Source organism: Schistocerca americana, chromosome 7 (assembly GCF_021461395.2).
Source record: "Schistocerca americana isolate TAMUIC-IGC-003095 chromosome 7, iqSchAmer2.1, whole genome shotgun sequence".
Taxonomy (NCBI): Eukaryota; Metazoa; Arthropoda; class Insecta; order Orthoptera; family Acrididae; genus Schistocerca; species Schistocerca americana.
This window is the reverse complement of record NC_060125.1, coordinates 232,716,621-232,737,192: the sequence shown is the minus strand read 5'-3', so window position 1 is coordinate 232,737,192 and position 20,572 is coordinate 232,716,621. Positions and strand designations below refer to the sequence as shown.

The window sequence follows — 20,572 nt, the reverse complement described above, 5'->3', positions numbered from 1 at the left end:
ATATTTTGTAACCACTAGTGCTGTAAACAGAAAATAATTTTAATGCAGTGATAATCTGAATCCACTAACCCTATTCCTGATTTTTAACTTAGAACGATTTATGACAAATAAGTAGTGTTAATTAAATGCTCTAGCTGTCATTAAAATCCTCTCTTCAAGGCAACCAACAGGTACTTACTACAGATCAGAAATGAGCTCCATACACTCGCTTTAAAGCAATGACCACTACATAAGCAACTGTTTTGAAAGAAATTTGCACCATTAAACTGTAAATTACTATTCATTTACTTCACACAATCATGATTTCTACTTTATAGCTATTCTCAAGTTAAATTTGAAATGTCAAAAAATGTCCGACCTGCCTACATGACAGGAGCAACCATTGTGCATGACAATTATTATATACCAGTATACAAACTGATCAGTTAGCAGTGAATACTGTTCTGTCTATACGTAAATTTAGTATGTTTTTCAAAGATTACAGTAAATTTATTTTAATATTTAATATCTATTTAGAGAATTACGTTGCTATATACACACTTTTGAGTCATCATTGAGTCTGTATTGAAAGTACCCGAAAACATGATATGAGGATGAAGTGCAATCTGTAAATGATGAATAATTATTAAAATAAATTACAGAAATGAATGATAAGCAACACAGCTTGCTGTTAGCCCATAAACACAAGTTACCATGAATACAAAAATAGTGCCCTTTTTTGTTGCAGAGATATAACAGTGACATTGCTCTGCACTTAGTTTTTGTTTGACACAACACATACATTCTTTAATGGTGGGGGTGGAATATACAAGAATATACAAGAATACTACCATTTTGTCTGCTCTGCATGAAATTTGTAAATTTTTTTTTTTTTGTCGGAAAGACGGGCTACAGCATGAAACTTAATCCAGATACCACTCTTCCTCTAATGGGTACTTGGTATCAATTAATTTTTGCCTTACAACCTCTACACTACAACAAAACATAGCCCCATTAAAAGCCATCTGATCCCAACAATCAGTCATTTCGCCTTGTCAATGCTACTTTACAGCAAAAAGATCAGTGTTCATCATCTGCACTAACAATAAGCTATTACTAACCTTACAGTGTTGCATGCCTCAGTAAGAGTGAAGGAGTCGATGGATATTAAGCAACTGCAGCCTCACATTTCTCAGACATGTCATACTCGTCGAACTAAAATGGGGAAAAAGGAGGCCTGTTAGCACTGAGGTAACAGCGCTGCCTGGATTTGCGAAGTATGCAGCCCAAACATTAGACTTGTACTCTCTCTGTTTCTGATATCTATTACTTACATAACAATTTTTGTGTGTTTTCTTTCCTTTTTCTTGAGTGAACTGTTACCTGTCAAATTTTATTCTTTTTGAAGTAAAACTATTTAGTAAAGGACTAGCTTTTGATAGAAAATGTGTTGTATTCTTGTTACAGATCACAGTCTTTCAATACACCATACGGATAGAGAAACTACACCATGGACTCTTTCAAATACATATGTTTGATGTGGATTTTGATTTTTTTGGTGGGAAATGTGTGTAGTCACACAATAAACACATTTTTTCCACAAAATTCACTGAAATTGTCAACAGTTGCTATGTTGTACACACTGTCATTCATAGCAGGGTCTGTTGGACAAGGTCTGTATATTAATCCTATTCTATCAAATGATCTGGGAATCTCCATAATAAAACTTAAATGTAGTGACTTAAGAAAAGAAATGAATCTGTTTTTGGTTTTCTTTTTCTGCATGGCATTCGTATGTAACTTTGTTTACTTTTCTCATGTCTGCAAGACTGCGAGTAAATTAATGCAGGCTATTAGTTGTTTATAGTTATTATGTATTAGTAAATACAATTGTTTTGTCTGTGTTTTTGCTGTGTCCCTCCCTACCTTTCTCTAATCATTGATCAGCTGTTATCATTACTATTACTTTAAAAATTGTTTTTTTTGCACCAAAGATAAATTTGTGAGCAATTTTGTTTATTCCGTGTGAAACTTGCGGTATGACATGTCAAATATCATATTATAATATGGTCTATGGGCAAAAATAAACTAAACAAAACTACATCACTTGAAAAGACGAATAGAGAAAAAAGCTAATTAAGATTGTAGAGTTGTCTGTAAGGTTAGAAGTTCACTCCTGTGATTTTCATTTAGTTCATTTGGGGAAGTTGCCACTTCTGGAAGTTATGAGTAAGTAACATGATTACCTGAATCAACATAATTTTAGTTCCTGGAAAGGTATAATCCATCCATCTAAGTTTCAAACTCAGATTGCAGTGCTTGTCATATATAATCATCATACAAAACTTTGTACATGGCTAAGAGAATTAATTCTCTGCAGAGAATCCTGAGGTTGTAGATATGTCACCCTCACCGCTATACCCTTTCTCTCAGAGGTGCTAGTCTCGCAAGATTGCAGAAGAGCCTTGACATAGTTTGAAACGAAAGGAGATGTGCCTTTTGCAAGCTGAAAATATGAGCTAGTTGCACAGGTACTTTGTGGGGTTATGAAATAGAATAATCACATACACTTTATTGTAGGTAAACAACCAGGTGGCTGACTTTGGGTCACTGGTATGGTCTACAAAGGACACTGCTTACAAAACACTTGGTGATTCATCCTAAAATATTGCTCACATTTATGAAACCCATACCAAATAGAGCAAATAGAGGAAACTGAGTTCATACAAAGAAGGCCAGCACAAATGGTGACAGGTGTCTTGCGTAAGAAGGAACTTCTCATCCCATTTTCATAGCAAGTACGGACACAAGAAGAACTGCGCCACAAAGGAAATGCTGAAGAACCAGAAATGGAAGATACTCAAAGATAGATATCAATTACCCCACGAAAGTGTATTTACAAAGATTCAAGAACTAGTATTTAGTAAGGTTTTATAAATATCCTACAGCCCTCTATGTATTGGGCCTGTAGGTTCTACAAAGAAAAGATAAGAATAATTACAGTGCACACAGAGGCATTCAAGCAATCATTCTTTTCACACTCCATGCACAAATTGAATGAGATGAAGTCCTAATAACTGGAAGTACTCTCTGTAATGGGCTTCATGATGGTCTGCAAAGTGGATTTAACTGTCTTCTGTTATTAAGACATTTATTTGCATTGACATAGGCCTATACTGAAACCTATCTAGTCATTACTGGTGTTATACCATCCCACACAGTGCACTGCACAGTGACATGCCCTGTGGCTACTGAGTACTTTATCTAACAATTCTATGTTGAACAGAAGGCATTATTTTTTGTCTCTCTTTTCAACTTAATTTTGATTAATAATTATGAAACTTCTAAGGAATGAACTTAAAAAAAAATCTGGGTGACAGCTGCAGAAGCAAAAATGACAACCTGTTATGCAAGCTTTTCTTGAAAATGTATAAAGGGCAATCAAAAAGTTTCCATTCAAAGGTTGTACAGTCCAAAACTGATATGCAAAATCAGGCAACATTGCCACGATTACTATAGAAATCATCCCACTGATGCACCAGGTTGAAGAAATCCATTTGGTAGAACACCCTGTCCAGTTGCATGAAGAAGTCTGTAACTGCACTTTGCATATCTGTGTCTGACGGAACTAGTGGATCCTTCAAGGCCTTTTTTAAGGGACTGAAGGTAAGATAATTGCACGGGGAGAGAGGACTGTAAGGTAAATGCCTGTGCGTCTCCCACTTGAGTTGGAGTTAACTTCGGCTGGCTTCCTACATCGGACAACATCTTCGGTTGAATTATGACCAGCATGGAACTTATTGCACCATACCACAACAGTGGTTTTCAACAGACATGTTACCCCATACACATTCTTCATTCTATGATGGATGTCTTCTAGAGTTTGTCCTTTGGCAGCCAAGAAAACAATAACAGCAGGTTGATCCAGTATGGATGCATTTGATAAAAACGTCACCATAGTTTACATTTCTGCATTTATAGTACACATTTCAAAAATGCACAAATTCCATACTAATCTCTTGCCTGCATGTCGGTGTTTATATACCAACTTCGGAATCATGTTAAACTGCATATACACTGCAGCAACACCCTCAGTACTTCTTCATCACCTCTTATATGCTGCCTGGTCTCATTGTGATGCTACATTCCTTTATGTAATGTAACTGTCGAGTTCTTTCTCTGCTATTAAATTTACATGATCTTTCTTCAGATTTCCTATTAGTTCAGTTGATGCAAACATTAACTTATCTGATGATCAAGCCTACAAATCAGCCAACATCATGCCATCAGCAAGAAACTGTATCTTGATAACCATAATACACTAAATAGAACACAATGTGTATAATTTTTTGGGTCTAGCTGCATACCAAATTAAAAGTGGTGTCAACATACACACATAAAGTAATCAAGAAGCTAAATTTCTTATGCTTAAAAGCATCCTGCATTAAGATGATTTGAAGATAAAGATATTAGCTCATTTTGCAAAATTTCCTCCCTGTTGTGTTGTGGCAATATGTTTTAGGGACAATGCTGCTAAAGTGCAGTAATTATATATTCAGGAAATTTAAGCAGTAAGAATATTGTGTAAAGAAGATAACTACATATTTTGCAGATATCTCTTTATATATATTAGATTTTTATGCACACTTCCCGGTATATTTACTCCTTACTGGTTTTTAAAGATATAGTGTACAGTCTGGGGACGGGTTTCATGAAGCTCTCAATGCTTAGTGCTATTTGTTACTAATAAAAATATAAAAAAAATTAAAAAAAAATAAAAAATAAATAAAAAAAAGCTGATTTACAGAACTACAATGCAAGAAACAAAAATAATTTTCATGTAGACTTTGTCATTTTGTCAAGAGTTGAGAATGGGGTAACTTTGTTTTGGTACAGAAAACTTCAAGAGGATGCCATCAAACACAAAGCAAGACACCGGGAATCCATAAAATTCTAAAGAAAACAAAATCATAACTGACGAGTCACTTCTTCCTGAAATCATTAGGACACAATAACTGAAGGTTTCAAGAATGTGCAAGACAAATAGCAATGTTCCATATACTCAGAGCTCTCTGGCTGCAGAAATTTGATGGCTGTTGTTCTATGATTAATAAGAATGTATATATTAAAACAGTAGAAGCAGATAAACATTCATTATTTAACCCAACCGAGGAAGCAGCAACATTTTTATAACAAAGAGGCGGCATTACTCCTAATTATACTGTGTAGAATATTGATTGCCTAAGCACAGGAAAGCTGAAAGGTTGAAGGAATATACAGAACAGCTGCACACGGAAACCAGACTTGAAGACAATATTACAGAAAGAGAACAGGAAAATGAAATGCGAGACATTCCAGCAAGGAGTGGATTTACTTTGAAAACATCTTAAGTGGAAAATTACACAATGGAAACTCCTCCTGTAGCAACCAAAAGATCTCCCCTGGTCCATTCAGCCTCTGTAATCCACTTTTTAGGGTTCAAAACTCCCTTCATCATTCTTCCTTGCATTATGGCTCTTTGAAATGTGAATGAGCTTAGAGTAAGGTTTCTCCTATGCATATTAACAATATTATGTACTCTGGTCCCAAGACTGGCAAAATATAAATGATCGAGTGTTGAACAACCCGTGAGAAGACATATGTGATCTGTTAGCCACCATGTGCATTCTGTCAAGCATTTTATGTTGATGCAGCCACTACAGTGCAAGCAGTCAGGTTTACTGGCAAAGACATTATGTTTACTGGTAGGACCCAATGCTCTGTTGCTGAAAATATTATGGAATATTGTACCTAAAGGAAAATTTACTTGAAAAAACTACAAAATTATGAGATATAACTTTCGACCAGTACTACCTCCAGAATACAAAAGTTTTAGCATTGCTAATAGACACACAAGAAATCAGACAAAAGTCTTCCACAGGGGAAGAAAAAGTATAGATTGGGAAAGGTTAAAAAGAAGGGCAGGTTACTTAGACCTCGAGTAGCAAATCTCTCTACTCTCTCTGATGCCTCCCACTTCATCTTTACCTCCCCTTGTTCTCACTACATGTAGGCCCTTCTCATCTTAGGGTCTGTGTGGCCTGTCCTGCCTGTCTGAGGAAGGAATAGTTCCGAATGCTATATTTTCATCTACTTTTATTAAGTTTCTATAAGCTGTTCAAAAAAATTCCACTGTCTGATGGTAAGCACTGAGCAGTAATTCTGTCTCATAATTTTATGTTACGGAATGTATCACAATGAATCTACAGTTTTCATTAACCCCGTAGTGTCACTTGAGCCTTCCTGCACAGCACTAGTGATCCTGAAATTTGCACTCTCCAACAAATACTGACTCATTTTTGAAGACATTGTTGCAGGAAGTCAGTTATCACAATGTAATATTTGAAATTAATTATAAAGCAATCTACATCACAAGACACATTTATTAAAAGGTGACTGGTTTTGATCATTGTGTGATCATCTTTAGACTTTCAACCATACTGATGGACAATGTGGACAATGGCTGTGATAGTCACCTTCTCTCTCTCTCTCTCTCTCTCTCTCTCTCTCTCTCTCTCTCTCAAAGGAAATTAAATTACATGCCTCTGTTTCTAAAAAATACCATTTGATAACTAGTGAAAATAAGTAGTGTCAAAAAGTGATAAATTAAAATGATTTCAAGAAGAACAAGTATGAATTTAAAATGTAATGCTATGACTGACTTAATGTTGCCAATTATTTCTAAATGTAACAACATCACATAAATATTTAAAAAAATATCCTGAAATTAAAAAAAAAATGTCATGAGCCATTATATTTAAATTAAATAAAAAAGAAGCATAGTAATATTGATCACAATAAAAAGAATGTGCAGAAGGGTGTAAAATAGGTTTGTGCAGTTGCAAAAACAGGTCATCACAGTAAGCATTCTAAAGTAGATGATCAAAGAGCTCAAATAAATGTTTGTGTTTGAAGTCTAGCTGCTTGTTTATAACAAACATGAGTTTATTTTTGTGAAGTGAATAAATTTCAGTTTCTTCTAATGTATTCAGGTGCATTATGTAAAATTTTCATATTGATAGAAATGCAACCTGAAGAGTAATTATGGTCATCAAGAGACTGACCAATCAAGGATTAGGTATGTGCAGAACCAGCAGTATGTTTTCTAAAATGAATCAAAAGTTATGGTTAGTTCATTTGATATAATGTTCATTGCAATTATTGTGTTGTATTTTGTAGATAACAGAATCTTGGTATTTTTAGATTTGCCAATTGTACATTTCAGTTTCTTTTGTAGTACTGTAAGTTGTTAGCTGTGAAGGCTATCACCATTTTTTAAAATACTTTGTTTATTTTGTCTGAAATAAGCCCTATGTCAATTATTTTCGTGAACCTCCTATTGGAATTTTTAACAATGTTATTTGTTTGTTGTAATTTTTGATATAAAAAGTAGACCTGACTAGCACTGAAGTCACTGGCAATGGAAATTTGTTTTCAAATCTCAGTTTCTTGCATCAGGTTGAAGGTGTAACTTTAATAATTCATGTATCATTGTTTTGAGGAATGCTTTTTTATATTTAGTAGGATGGCATCACGTGGCATTAATTATTATATCGGTTGATGTCGGTTTTCTGTAAATAGAGATACAATGGTTTTCGTTTTGACTATCGTCATCCAATGGGTTCCTGCTGCATGCTCAGCCTATGGCTGAAGGTCTGAAGATGATCACATAATTATCAAAACCAGTCACTTTTTAATAAATGTTACTTGTGATCTAGACTGTTTTATAATTATTTTTCACATACTTACTCAGTTCTTCTGTCCACTGTGGTCTTATTTTAGTCTATTAGTTCCACTTTCCATTTTACTGTGCAAAATGAATGCTGCGATGTAGAATGTGTTGACTTAATAAAAGATTGTTGTTGGCCACCTACAGGTTTGTAATCATCTATTTTTTCTAATCAAAAAGTCCCATGCAGTATAGAAGAGTCATTAAGAAGAAACAACTTCCGTCAGTATTTGAGAGGATTTTTGATGCTTGTCAGATATTTTATATCTACGTGCAGATTGTCAAACAGTTTTATAGCTCCAGAATGAGATTTTCCCTCTGCAGTGGAGTGTGCACTGATTTGAAACTTTCCTGGTAGATTGAAACTGTGTGCCAGACCGAGACTCGAACTCGGGACCTTTGCCTTTCGCGGGCAAGTGCTCTACCAACTGAGCTACCAAATAACAACTCATGCCCCGTCCTCATGGCTTTACTTCTGCCAGTACCTCGTCTCCTACCTTCCAGAAGCTCTCCTGCAAACCTTGCACAACTAGCACTCCTGAAAGAAGTGACCCTAGTGTGTGTATTTCTAACTGCTTAAACGGATGTATGTAAAACCCACTCATAATTCTAATTACTTTCTTTTGTGCAATGAATATTTTACCTAAGTGACAAGTAACCTGATATTATTATGCTATTGGACAACACTGAAAGAAAATACGGAAACTATGTTAACTTAACAGATTTTTATATTTCTAAAGTTGGCAAGTATTCATATAACATAAATAGTTGAACCTAAATGATTTACCAGATCAACAATACAGCTTTTACACAGTGTAAGTTTTTATCAATATGCACACCCAAAAATAGTGAAATTCCTATTCTTCTACTATTTTTTGTTTTTGTAGATTATCTTAATAGGAGGTAGATTATTTTGACAGTATTAAAGCGGATGAGTTATTTATTCCCCCCCCCCCCCCCCCCTCCAAAAAGAAAATTTAAAGCTAGTTAAAAACTTAAACAGAAACATTATTTACCACTGTCCTACTGATGCTTCTTTTGTTTGGCATGACAATAAACCGTATCAGCTGAAAAAAAGAACCAATTCTACCTTTAGATTAAAATGACACATCATTAACATAGAGCAAAAATATAGCTGAACCCATGACCAAACACTGAGAAAAGCCCACTGTAAATTCTCTACAGATAGATGATGTGGCATTCCTCTTTGTAATATTTGGAAACTGGGATGTGCTGAACCACGTATTCCATAAAAATGTAACTTTTGAAAACAAAATTATGATTAAAACAGCTAATTGCCTTCAAGAAGTTTCAGAAGATTCCAGCTGATAAATACATTATCAACACCACAGGAAAAAACTTTCAGTATTATTTGTGCTGCCAAACTTAGATAAATCATGTCATTAGCAGTTTCCAAAATTAGATGTGCTTACTATTATAAGTGAATATATTTTAAAAGCAACATTGCTTGTGAAAACAAGCAAACTAAATTCCAACTGTGACATAATACTAGATAAAAATCAAAATATCGTATAGATATCCATCAAACTGCATCATGTGAAAATACTGAAGTTCATGCTGGGCTGAATCTAGCCAGTGTCTTTTCTAATAATCTGACAGCACTTCCTACTACCAAATTAAAAGACCAACATAAGTAATTAACAAAAAATAAATTTATTCTATAGAAGAATTCTTTGTCTTTGTAAAAAATAAACTGAAATATTTTGTTTAGTATTTCCGTTTCAGAGTATTAATGTAATTTATGAGAAATCAAATAATGATAAAAAACAGAAATTGTAGCATTGTTCTTATATATTAACAAATGTAAACTTGATCAAAACGTAAAATGTATGGTATTGTTAAACTCAAAACTGTAGTTTGCAAATTCCAACCTTTAACATTTTTAACTGATGTATTCAGAAGAATACCCTGGGTTTTGTTTTGAAACTTTAATTTTCTAGGGCGTGTATTGTCTAATCTGTGAAATACCTATTACCATTATTAGTATTTAATCATTCAAAAATTTGATTACGTATTCAGCAAATACACAAATAGCCACCAGAACAGGGTGGTCGTTTTAAAATACAAACTGTGACTAAGTATTCAAATTACTACACAACAGGATGACAACACTCAAGTACATCACTGTCTCTAAATTTTTTGAAAGTGATGTAAGAAGTGGAACTGGATAGTAGGAACTGACATCTATGAGGCTGTCTTTTTTTATACAGAGGGGCCAAACAATGGCATATTTTAATCTATCTTGGAAAATAACCTGAGTTGCTGATGTATTATATGAGGGTAATCCCAAAAGTAAGGTCTCCTGTATTTTTCTAAGTACATAGACCTGTTTATTTCTAGAATGGTTTACATCAGCTTACAGCTTGAACATTTAGCTATTTTTCGACATAATCACCATTTCTGTCGTTGCATTTTTGTAGAGCCTTTGGCAGTTTTAGTATGCCCATGTCATACCAGCTCGCCGCCATGCTGTTCAGAAAGTTATGAACTCTTCTTTCACCTCGTCGTCGGAGCTGAATCACTGGGATCACAATTAACACTGACAGGTACTGTGAGACTCTGAAAAAATTCAAACAGGCAATTCAGAACTGGAGAAGAGGAATGTTGAGGAAGGATGTACACATTCTCCATCACAGCGCTCGCCCACACACCGCTCGGCAAACTGTTGCTCTCCTGCAACACTTTCAGTGGAACATAATCACCCACCAACCCTATAGTCCTGACTTGGCACCCAGTGACTATCATCTGTTCCCTAGGTTAAAAGAACATTTGGCTGGAAAGCGATTCAGCTCCGACGCCGAGGTGAAAGAGGAGGTTCATGACTTTCTGAACAGCATGGCAGCGAGCTGGTATGACATGGGCATACAAAAACTGCCAGAGTGTCTACAAAAATGCATCAACAGAAATGGTGATTATGTTGAAAAATAGCTAAATGTTCAAGCTGTAAACTGATGTAAACCATTGTAGAAATAAACAGGTCTATTTACTTATAAAAAAAATAGGACACCTTACTTTTGAGTTTACCCTCGTACATGCAACTGCATATTAAGGGGCTACAACCCCTACAAACAATTCCACTTAAGCTTTTACTTCAAGGGTAATGTTGATTATCTTCATTTTTGAGGAGGATGTATGAGAAATCTTCATTTCACTAAATTTCTCATACATTGCTTTTCAAGTGATCTGTTTTGCTTCCTCTTCTGAACATCTTGAAGCAAAGTAATAGTTAAAAATTCCTGCTACATATGAACTGTCTTTAAACCTGTTCTCTTTAATAGAAACAATGATATCTTCTACAACTTCTTCTTCTGTCTCTTTTTAACCAATATTCCATACTGGAATGAATTATTACTCTGCAGTGGGGTGTACACTCATATGAAATTTTGTGGCAGATCGAAACACAAGACCTGGTAACTTTGCCTTCACTGAGCAAGGACTGGTAGGAGAGACAGGTTGGAGGACAGATCATGAGTGATGTTCGGGTAGCTCAGTCAGTAGAGCGCTTGCCCACAATCTCAATTCCTTGTCTGGCAAACAGTTTTGATCTGCCAGGAAGTTTCAAATCAGCAGGCACTTCACTGCAGAGTCAAAATTCATTCTGGAAGTAATCTGTCAGGTTGTGGTTAAGCTAATTCTCAGCACTGTTGTTTCCTCTAGGAGTGCTAATAATGCATGATATGCAGGCAGCCAGACAGTCAGTGGAACAAGTGGCTGAAAAGCAAAGGTCCTAAGTCTGAGTCCCAAAAGGGCACACAGTTTGGTTGCCCAGGAAGTTTTAATATTCTATACTGATTTCTTTTTATTGTCTGATTTGCAAATTTTTGACAAAATGTGTGTACATATGGATTTTTTAGAACTTTTATTAATATGCTATAGTATTGTTTATAATATGAAAGTTATTTCTGGATCCTTACTTAATCTCACTATTTTGTAGATTTTTTAAATATTACCTGACAGTGCATTCAATCATTTTTTTGGGAAAATCCTTTCAAAAACGGATAAGGCCTTATTAAGAAATATGTTGAGTTTAGAGCTGGCATTAGGCTGACAGCAGTCTTCATTCAATCCATTCGATTTTTTATGATTCCTCTAATATATTTCATTGTTATCTTTGCATATTCTGGACTGTGTACATGCTAAATTATGTAATGATCGAACAATCAATTCCCATAGGACAGGCATGTGCATGGTTAGCTTCTGCTTTTTGTCTGACTACATTACCTACATTATCTAACCACCAACAGAATCTGCATTTCAACAGCTGCAATCCCTTCCACACCAAAAAATCCCTTTCATGCAGTCTCACCTCCTGAGGATGGCATATCTGCAGTGATGAGAACTCTCTCGCCCAGTATGCAGATGGTCTCACAAAGGCCTTCACAGACAGGCACTATCCTCCAGTTGTCGTCAACGAACAGTTTTCCTAAGCCACATTGCTACCCACCCCGTATCCTCCCACCACCTCCAAGAACCAGCTACAAGAAATTGCTCCCTTTGTCACCACTACCACCACTAACTGGAACAACTGAACCACATCCTTCATCAGGGCTTTGCTTACCCAAGACTCTACCCACCCCTCCTAAAATGGTGTTCCATCGGCTATCCAATGTCATAACTTCCTCGTCCCTACCAATGCCACTCCCAGTCCCAACATCTTGCCACAGGGATCATATCCCAGTGAAAGACCCATGTGCAAGCACTGCCCAATCCATTCATCAGCACACGCTATTGCAGTCCTGTCACATGCTTATCCTACCCCATCAGAGGCCAGGCCAACTGTGAAAGCAGCCATGTCATATACCAGCTCTTCAGCAATCACTTTACAGATTTTTGTATGTGTGTGACTGCCAAGCAGCTGTATATCGGGATGAATGACCAAAACAAACTGTGGCCCGGAGGAAAGTGGACCACCCTGTGGTACAACAAACAGCTGAACATAACATGCTTGATTTCTATGGCTGCTTCACAACTGGGCCATCTGGATCCTCCCCTCGACCAGTCCCTTTCCAGAACTGTGTAGATGGGAGCTTCCTTACAACACATTCTCTATTCCCAAAATCATGTCGGCCTCAACCTATGACAACTTACTTTCCCCACAAACCACCACCTAACAAGTTCTGCCCCATCTGTCCTATCACCTCCTCCCAATTCATGTCTCCTCAACCCTCATTGTGCACTGCTCTCTACCAATGCACCCACCAGTCTTTTCCCTTTCTCTCATTTTGCATCCCCCCCCCCTCAACACACCTCCTCACTCCACAGCAGCCCCCTGACAGTGCACGTGACAGGCTTGTCCTGCCATTTCTAGTTTCCACACACTCCGCACTCCACAAGGCAATGCTGATTGCCCCCATCCCCGACCCATACCCTGATATTCCTCCCCGATTCCAGATTTCACCTTCCGTTTGAAGAAGTTGCATTCTGGCCAGAGCAGCCAGAGATAGCAGTCATGTGTTCCTGATGTGTGTGTGTTTGTGTGAATGTGTATGTTTCCTTTCTGAAGAAGGCTTTGGCCAAAAACTCAAAATGCAGTAGTATTTTCAATGTACCTGTTTGCAACTCGTCATTTTTATGGTGAGCTGCAATCTCTCCTTTTCAGAATGTTGTTACTTCTTTTTCAATAATTTTACCCTTTCACAAATTTATTTTAATCTTTTATACTTTTAGTTTACCCTTTATTTCCATCTGCATCCATATGTCGATTCAGTTCTGCATCTTTCAATTCCCATAATCTAGCATCTTGAGTCTCTTTTCCTACCTCCCAACCATGGGCAGCCACAGAAATTTATCCAAAAGAGGACAAGATTATAAAATTTCATTTGAATCACCTAACTGATTTGACAAGTTTGAGAATGTCAAATTTGAGAAAAGAAATTACCTACATATCTATATAATTATCCAGTGTATCCAACTAGTTACAGAATAAATCTAGAAAATATTCACAAAATGTAATATTTTTGTTCATATTCCAATAATATTAAACTGATCCTGAATATATATATATATATATATATATATATATATATATATATATATATATATATATATATATATATATATAAAAAGAGAGAAGAGAGAGAGAGAGAGAGAGAGAGGGAAAAAAGAGAGAGAGAGAGGGGAAAAAAAACAGAAAATGCTGTTGTTTACTAACAAATATGCCATTGATTAATACTCCTCAAAGTGCAGAAAAGGATAAACAAATTTTAGAAATGATTAGATTCCATTAGGAAGACATTATTTACTGACAAAGCCTATTACCTGATCATGTTAATGGATTTACTGCAGTGTTTTCATGCCTTCTGTTTTTTAAAGTTTACTATATAATTAAAGTTTAATAAAATGTGCTAAGGGTTTTCGGTAAAGTCTAATCCCCCACCAGTATTCAATGAGATGAATGTAGAAATCGCCTAGAACAATCCCAAATTGGCCACTACAACCTACTCTTAGCGGTGTTGTACCGAGCCAAGAAGGTCCTTGTCTTCCCAGTTTTAAATATACATGCCAAATGGACTGCTAAATTTGTAATTACATTTTTGCCTGTTACATTATGTTGCACCCCACGTGATTTGTGAAGCTTCCAATTACTGGAGTGGAGATCTTTTTGATCTTATAATTTCGTGTCTTTTTTCCTTCTCTTCTAGTGAAGAAAATTGTATTCTTTCTTCCTGATTGATGCATTTGGGTAAATAGATGATATACAGATGAATACATGGTTCAGCAAGAGTATTCTTCAAAGTCAACTGCAATTGTAAAATTAAATGTGGTATCAGCCAACTGTGATAGGTCTTAATTTCCAAACAGACAAATGGTAAACCACTGTTGTGGTTAAGTTGTGCTGCAGGAGAAGGGACCATCTTTGAAGTTGGGTACCAAAGTGAGGCATTTATCCTGTAATTGGGTTGGGAACAGACACTGGAATCAGTGTGCTGGAATGGTCCCTTTCTGCAGCTCCATGATGATTCTATGAGGACGTGCCTGTCATTAGTTTGGTGAAACTATATTGGCAATGTTCCGCAAATACTCACATCCATACTGACTGCAGCACAGCACTGAAACCACCACCATGTCAAATGAAAGGTATAATTTCCCTTGGACACCTAACAACCAAATAAACCCAATTTTAACAGTGATCGCTAAAAAAACACTATTTTACATTGTACTCAGGAATGCTATATATATGATCTAGTAAAATCACAATCATATTTCACGAAGTGCACCCTCTTGACCCCTCACCAGTCCCCTCTTTTGCAGATCCCTATGCTCTGAACTATCATTTTTCTACTTCCTGTTTTCCCACTTTTTTGTTACTTCATGTACATTTGAGAGCTAGAACTCATTTGTTGCTAAATTTATGGATCTGTTACTCCTCCTCTTATTTTTCTAGGAAAATGTTTATCTTTTGTCATAAATATTGTTAAACTTTATTTATCAACTGAGGTCTCTCACTGAATTACTTTAACTTGCTGAAATGAATGTTGCCACATTCATGTTAAAATATACTGTATTTGAACTTAACAATCTTTCAATTTTCAGACAGAAGATTAAAACCACCAGGAGAGGTTTTGGCTAATCGAAATGATCATAATGCAAGAGGATACCTTGCACAGTGGCTTGTTAGTGGATGTTGGGGTGAAGACTGCCATGAAGGAGGAAAGCCTAAATCAAACGATGAGACTGAATATGAAGGTTATGATGGATTTTATAACAACATGGCTAAACCTGACCTTGGAGCCATAGGTAAAAAACAAAATATAATGATAAACTGAGTTATCCACATAATACTTTTGCACTATGGCAGATTAAGTTGAGAAAACTGGTTAAGAATAAAAAGTCATATTCATACTCCAAATATTGAACAATTTTTCATAAAACTGAAAGAAGCTGACACAAAATAACATAAACTATTTCCCTGGTTAAAGAGAAACATCGCAGATATCAATGAATTTAATTAAGCTAATGCAGTGTACATTTATGTGATTACAGCTACAGTTTTAAGAAGTTTTGGATGATTACAATTGTAGCACATGACATATATCATAGTAAAATGACAGTTTGAGCTACACTTGTGTTATCTATGAACATTATAACACACATTATAACACTATCTTGCATGGAATATTGTTTTCCGTTAATTCCTAAGTGAGTATTTACATGATTAGTGCAATATTTCCACCTTTTTCTGATTGTAGACCAGTTTTTCTACAGTTTCAGATTTTTGTGTTTCTTTTTTAGACTGCAACATAAACATAAATTGTATAAAGTTGAAGAAAGTCATGTTATTGCAATGAGCTGCTTTCAATCAATGCTTTATTGGAGACTAGTGTCAATAAGGAGTACCGATTTGCAGTCGACCAACATAATAGAGAAAAATCACAAGAAAATATGTAAATGTACAATTATTTTTATACAAATCATAAAGGTGTTGTGCAGAAAGCTATTTGTAGCTAATAACATACACAAAAAAAAAAACCACTCCTCCCCCCCCCCCCCCCTACTCAACTCCCTGTAGATGAGGCTATTAAAATTCTAGTGATCAACTGCTGGAGTATTTGCACCAAAGTCTCAGAGTTTGTAGCACACAAAAAGCAATAGTGCTCATAAAGGGTCCATCAGAATGAATAGGAGGACATGAAGAGGATATAACTTTGGAACGAATTAATAAATTTATCACCTAATTCAGCATGGTCAATGTGATCTCCAGAGTTGCACACATCCTTTCCTTGCATTCAGCCATGATATGAGAATGTGTAGCGAACACTTGACTCTTCAAGTATCACCACAAAAAGAAGTAAGGGGTACTCCAATCAGGTGACTGTGCTGGCTAATGAATGTGTGTAAATCTGAAAACCAACTGACCAGGAAAATGACATCATAAGACAATCTGGGTCTTGTGGCGGCGGCGGGGAGGGGGGCATATGAGCTGTTGCGCGGTCCGGTTGGAACTATGAGTCGCTGGAACGAGGAAATAAGTTAAACTGTAGATGCAGTGATCACTAGTAACTGTTACTGCATGGCCAAGGAAGATCATGAAAAAAATATGGACTAAGATGTTGAACAGAGGCACAGTGCACCACACAGTCCCATCTCATTCAGCTTAAAAGGAGCACCTTGGTTATGTGGCACCCAGTATCTGCAACTCTGTTTATTTACACAACCACGTGTATGTCTCACTGACATCAGTATGCTGTACTGCATCTGCAGTCAGCTGCTAAAAGTTCCACAAAGCGAAAGGTGGAGGTTCATCAATCTCATTCAGTTAATTTCTGTACAACCTGAAATTTGTATGGGTGGAAGCACAGATTATCAATGATGATCGCCACAGGGAATGATCTTGAGGGAACGATCTCGACACTGCTGGTGCCAAGGCATGCATGGCAGCAGAATGGTTAGAACTTCATGTGAGTACTTGACATGCCTCCATCACTTGGTCCGTGGTCCACTGTGTCCTTCACTGCCCTGGATTTTGCTTCTTTGCACAAGGTGCAGCAGTCTCAGGTTGTTGCACCCACTGAATAATTTTCTGATGATCTGGGACTTCATCAAATTGTTTTAACTCAAACTGGTGATTAAAATGTTACTGACTGTGATGGGAGACTTGTTATTTTGTAAATATGCCTTGATGGCAAATACTCGATACACTGAACTCCACAAGGCCATAATTACAAATGATCATCCTCCCTCAATGCAGCGTGTGTATACCTATTGGAGAAGGCATATTACACGACTCAAATCCTATTATTCATTCTGCCCAACCCTGTACAATACTACACGCAGAAAGCTAGTTAAAGCCCAAAAGTAATAGCATTGAGAGTTTTTGGGTCAATAGGATAAATAAATGGGAAGTGGAGGTGTTACGTTCTTCAAAACAGACAAAAAGCTCAAATCAAGTGAGATGGAAATTTGACAATTGCGAGATTGTTTTGAACATACTCAGTATCAAGGGAGGGCATAAATTTATAATTGGGTACTTCTATCAACCACCACTCTCACCCTTCGATTTAAATGAAAACTTTACACAAAATCTCTGCTTGCTAATACATATATTCTTCAACCACATAGTAATCACAGTGGAAGACTTTAATCATCCAACAATCAACTGATAAAAACTAGAGTTACAATTTTGTAAATGATGAGGGGACAAGACATCCTGCAAAACAATACCAAATTTCTTCTCTGAAAAACTACTCTGCACAAAGGAAGATTCAATCAAAAAATGAATAAATATGAGGCAGAATTTTTTGTCAGTACTTACATTCAGGAGGCAAAATATTTACTACTGCTGATAGTCATTTATTATAAAAGTGGAGTCTGAGGGCTCTTCCCTTCCTTTTTAACCTTTCGCACTTTATACCACTTTCCTTCCCAACGAAGCAACTAATAGTTCTGAAAGTTAGGATAATGTCACCACTTTCACTATTGTATGCATCTGTTGGTAGTCATAAACATTTTTGTCTCCTGAAGATATTCCTGCAATCTTCCTCTGCACTGAAACTTATATCTGGGTTTTAATTCTATGTGAATGTCATTTATTCACTGTACATCTGATAAGTGCACTACATCCTATCTGATGTAATTTAGCTCCTGTATCAACTCCATAAACTTATCTTTCGATCCTAAAATTCGAACAATGGAAAGTCTAGGATGGAATAACAACAATATTAAAAAAAAGATCAGACCGCTACACACTATGTAGAGGAGTCACTCAGTCACATACAGGCACAATGAAGAGACCGCTATAGATTTAAGCTTTCAGGCAAAAGGCATTCTTCAAAAGTAGAAGACACACATATCCACCTAACAAACACTCACACGACTACTGTCTCCAGCCACTGTGGCTGGACAGTGGACTGCAACTGGGCCTGACAGAAGGGGCAGTCTAGTGCAGTTGGTGGGGTGTAGTTAGAAGGCACGAGGCAGCGAAGGGATAGTGGAGTAGGTGTTGGGGAAGAGGTGGAGACAGGGTGTGCTGCGAAGTGCAGTTGGGACGTATTGAGGGGGAAAGGATGGGTGGGAGAGGGGAGTGGAAAATGAGAGAAGTAGAGAAGGGGAAAGAGACTGGTGGAAAAAGACTGGTGGCTGTGTTGGTTGAATAGAAGGTTGTGTAGTGTTGGAAAAGGGAGCAGGGAAAGGGATAGGTAGCTGGAGGGCAGGAACTAGTGGAGGTTGAGGCAAGGGAGGTTACAGGAACATAGGATATATTGTAAGGAGAGTTCGCATCTGCACAGTTCAGAAAAGATGGTTTTCATAAGAAGGATCCGAACAGCGCAGGCTGTGAAGCAGTCACTGAAGTGCAGGACATTGTGTTTGGTTCTGTCCTTTCGGTGTGCCTTCATGCAAACCAACATCTCCTCTATATGATCCTAAAGTTCTGGAATTTATTGTTGCTAAAAAAAAAAAAAAAAATTGGAGCAGTTAGGGTTATATGGTCTATGTTATTTTTTATGTAGCCAAACTTTATGTATAGAGGTGAGGATGAACAGTAATCGAGAAATTTTCCATGGGCTGAAACCACTGCCCAAGTTACTTCAAACCAGTACTTATATATTCTTTTACCTAGGCTGGTATACCAATTTCCCAGGAATGCATACATGACAGTAGGGCCTGCAACAGTCCTACCAGAAGTACACCAGTGATGTAACGCGACCTTATTGGTGGGCATACACACAATAAATGATGATTCTCAAATAGTGTATAAGTAATACTTTATTAGCATGACACATAAAGATCAAGGTTCAAAATAATGTCATCAGTGACATATACAGAAGATTCAAATAGCCATAACTGAAGGGTCCTCCAAATCTAATAGAAATTTGATGAAGTCAAAGTCTGCTGTACTGTAGCTTTTGATGGTAACTGCTAGGCATAGGTTCACAGTCCAAGTCCCGCAGAAAAATACCACTCCTAGGACAGTGATACCAGAGAAGGCCACTGTCAGAGGAGGCTCCAAAGGTGATGGTTGGCATCTTGGTGTGGCTGCTGTTGAGCATCTTCCATGGGCAGCTGCCAGAGCAGTGTCGTGGTGCACACTAGATCCAAGGGCTGTACTCGGGAGGACAGAGCCTGTGAGCTCTAAGAGACAGAGCCACTGGGCATGGCTGGCTGCAAGTGGTCAGACAATGTCTTAAATATACTGTTGGTGGAAGGATACCCGTCTGGTGTTCAGTGAGCATGTGAATCACGGATGCACCATACTGTCCGCAACTGTAATGCCAATGTCGTCGATATGTGCCCAGCTAGTGGTGAGGCTGTCACCTCTGGTGGTGCCTGCTAGAGGTTAGCTTGTCAGCAGGTGTGTTTATGTTGTTGGTTGTAATGTTGCTGTATAGATGGTGTGTACACAGCTAATGTTTGGATTGCCGATACATGTACTGTATCCAGCAGAAGATGCTTGCTCTACTGGAGAGTGCAGCCAGACACTAGTTGTGGGCACTATGCTGATAGCTGTAGCATTAGGCAAATGACTGGGATATGCCATCCCTTTCTCCTTAACAAAAAGATGGAAGAGCCATCTTGACACTGGCCAAAGGATGCAGCATCCTCTCCCCTGCAGGGAAAACATTTTTGTCAAGTCAACAATGAGATTGCAGTGCCAATGGGTGTTCTCCCAAATGAACTTGTCTTGGAGTGCATGGTTTGGCGTGGCTAGTTGTGTGGAGCAGTTCAGGTGGAGCCAACTGGTTGGAGTGAGAGATGCCCCTCGGGTGAAATATGCACCACCCAACAGAAGAACATGGTGCAAAGACTAGCCCGGTGCATCGCTGGGTGCGGACAACAGAATGATAAGATACATCAAGTGGAGCCTCC

The 20,572-nt window shown here is 37.3% G+C and overlaps 2 protein-coding genes across 7 annotated transcripts in view; one reads left to right on the top strand and one right to left on the bottom strand.

Moving 5' to 3' along the window:
- Positions 1 to 20,572, bottom strand: part of LOC124622094 (GPI mannosyltransferase 2-like) — a 387,261-nt gene that overhangs the window by 157,527 nt on the left and 209,162 nt on the right. For 2 of the 5 annotated variants that reach the window (XM_047147677.1, XM_047147678.1), the window contains exon 3: positions 8,764 to 8,814. The exons of the other annotated variants lie outside the window; for them this stretch is intronic. The gene's annotated coding sequence lies outside the window, so the exon portion shown is untranslated. The remainder of the gene's footprint in view (positions 1 to 8,763; positions 8,815 to 20,572) is intronic. 5 annotated transcript variants of the gene reach the window in all.
- The window catches only part of LOC124622093 (dual oxidase-like), a 252,302-nt gene that overhangs the window by 26,563 nt on the left and 205,167 nt on the right, over positions 1 to 20,572 (top strand). Inside the window, exons 1-3 of one of the 2 annotated variants that reach the window (XM_047147674.1) lie at positions 1,212 to 1,230; positions 1,447 to 1,652; positions 15,302 to 15,505. In XM_047147674.1, coding sequence (XP_047003630.1) covers positions 1,490 to 1,652; positions 15,302 to 15,505 — 367 coding nt within the window. In that variant the 5' untranslated portion in view covers positions 1,212 to 1,230; positions 1,447 to 1,489. Of the gene's footprint in view, positions 1 to 1,211; positions 1,231 to 1,446; positions 1,653 to 15,301; positions 15,506 to 20,572 lie in introns of those variants that run through there. The other variant, XM_047147673.1, reaches the window with a different exon arrangement.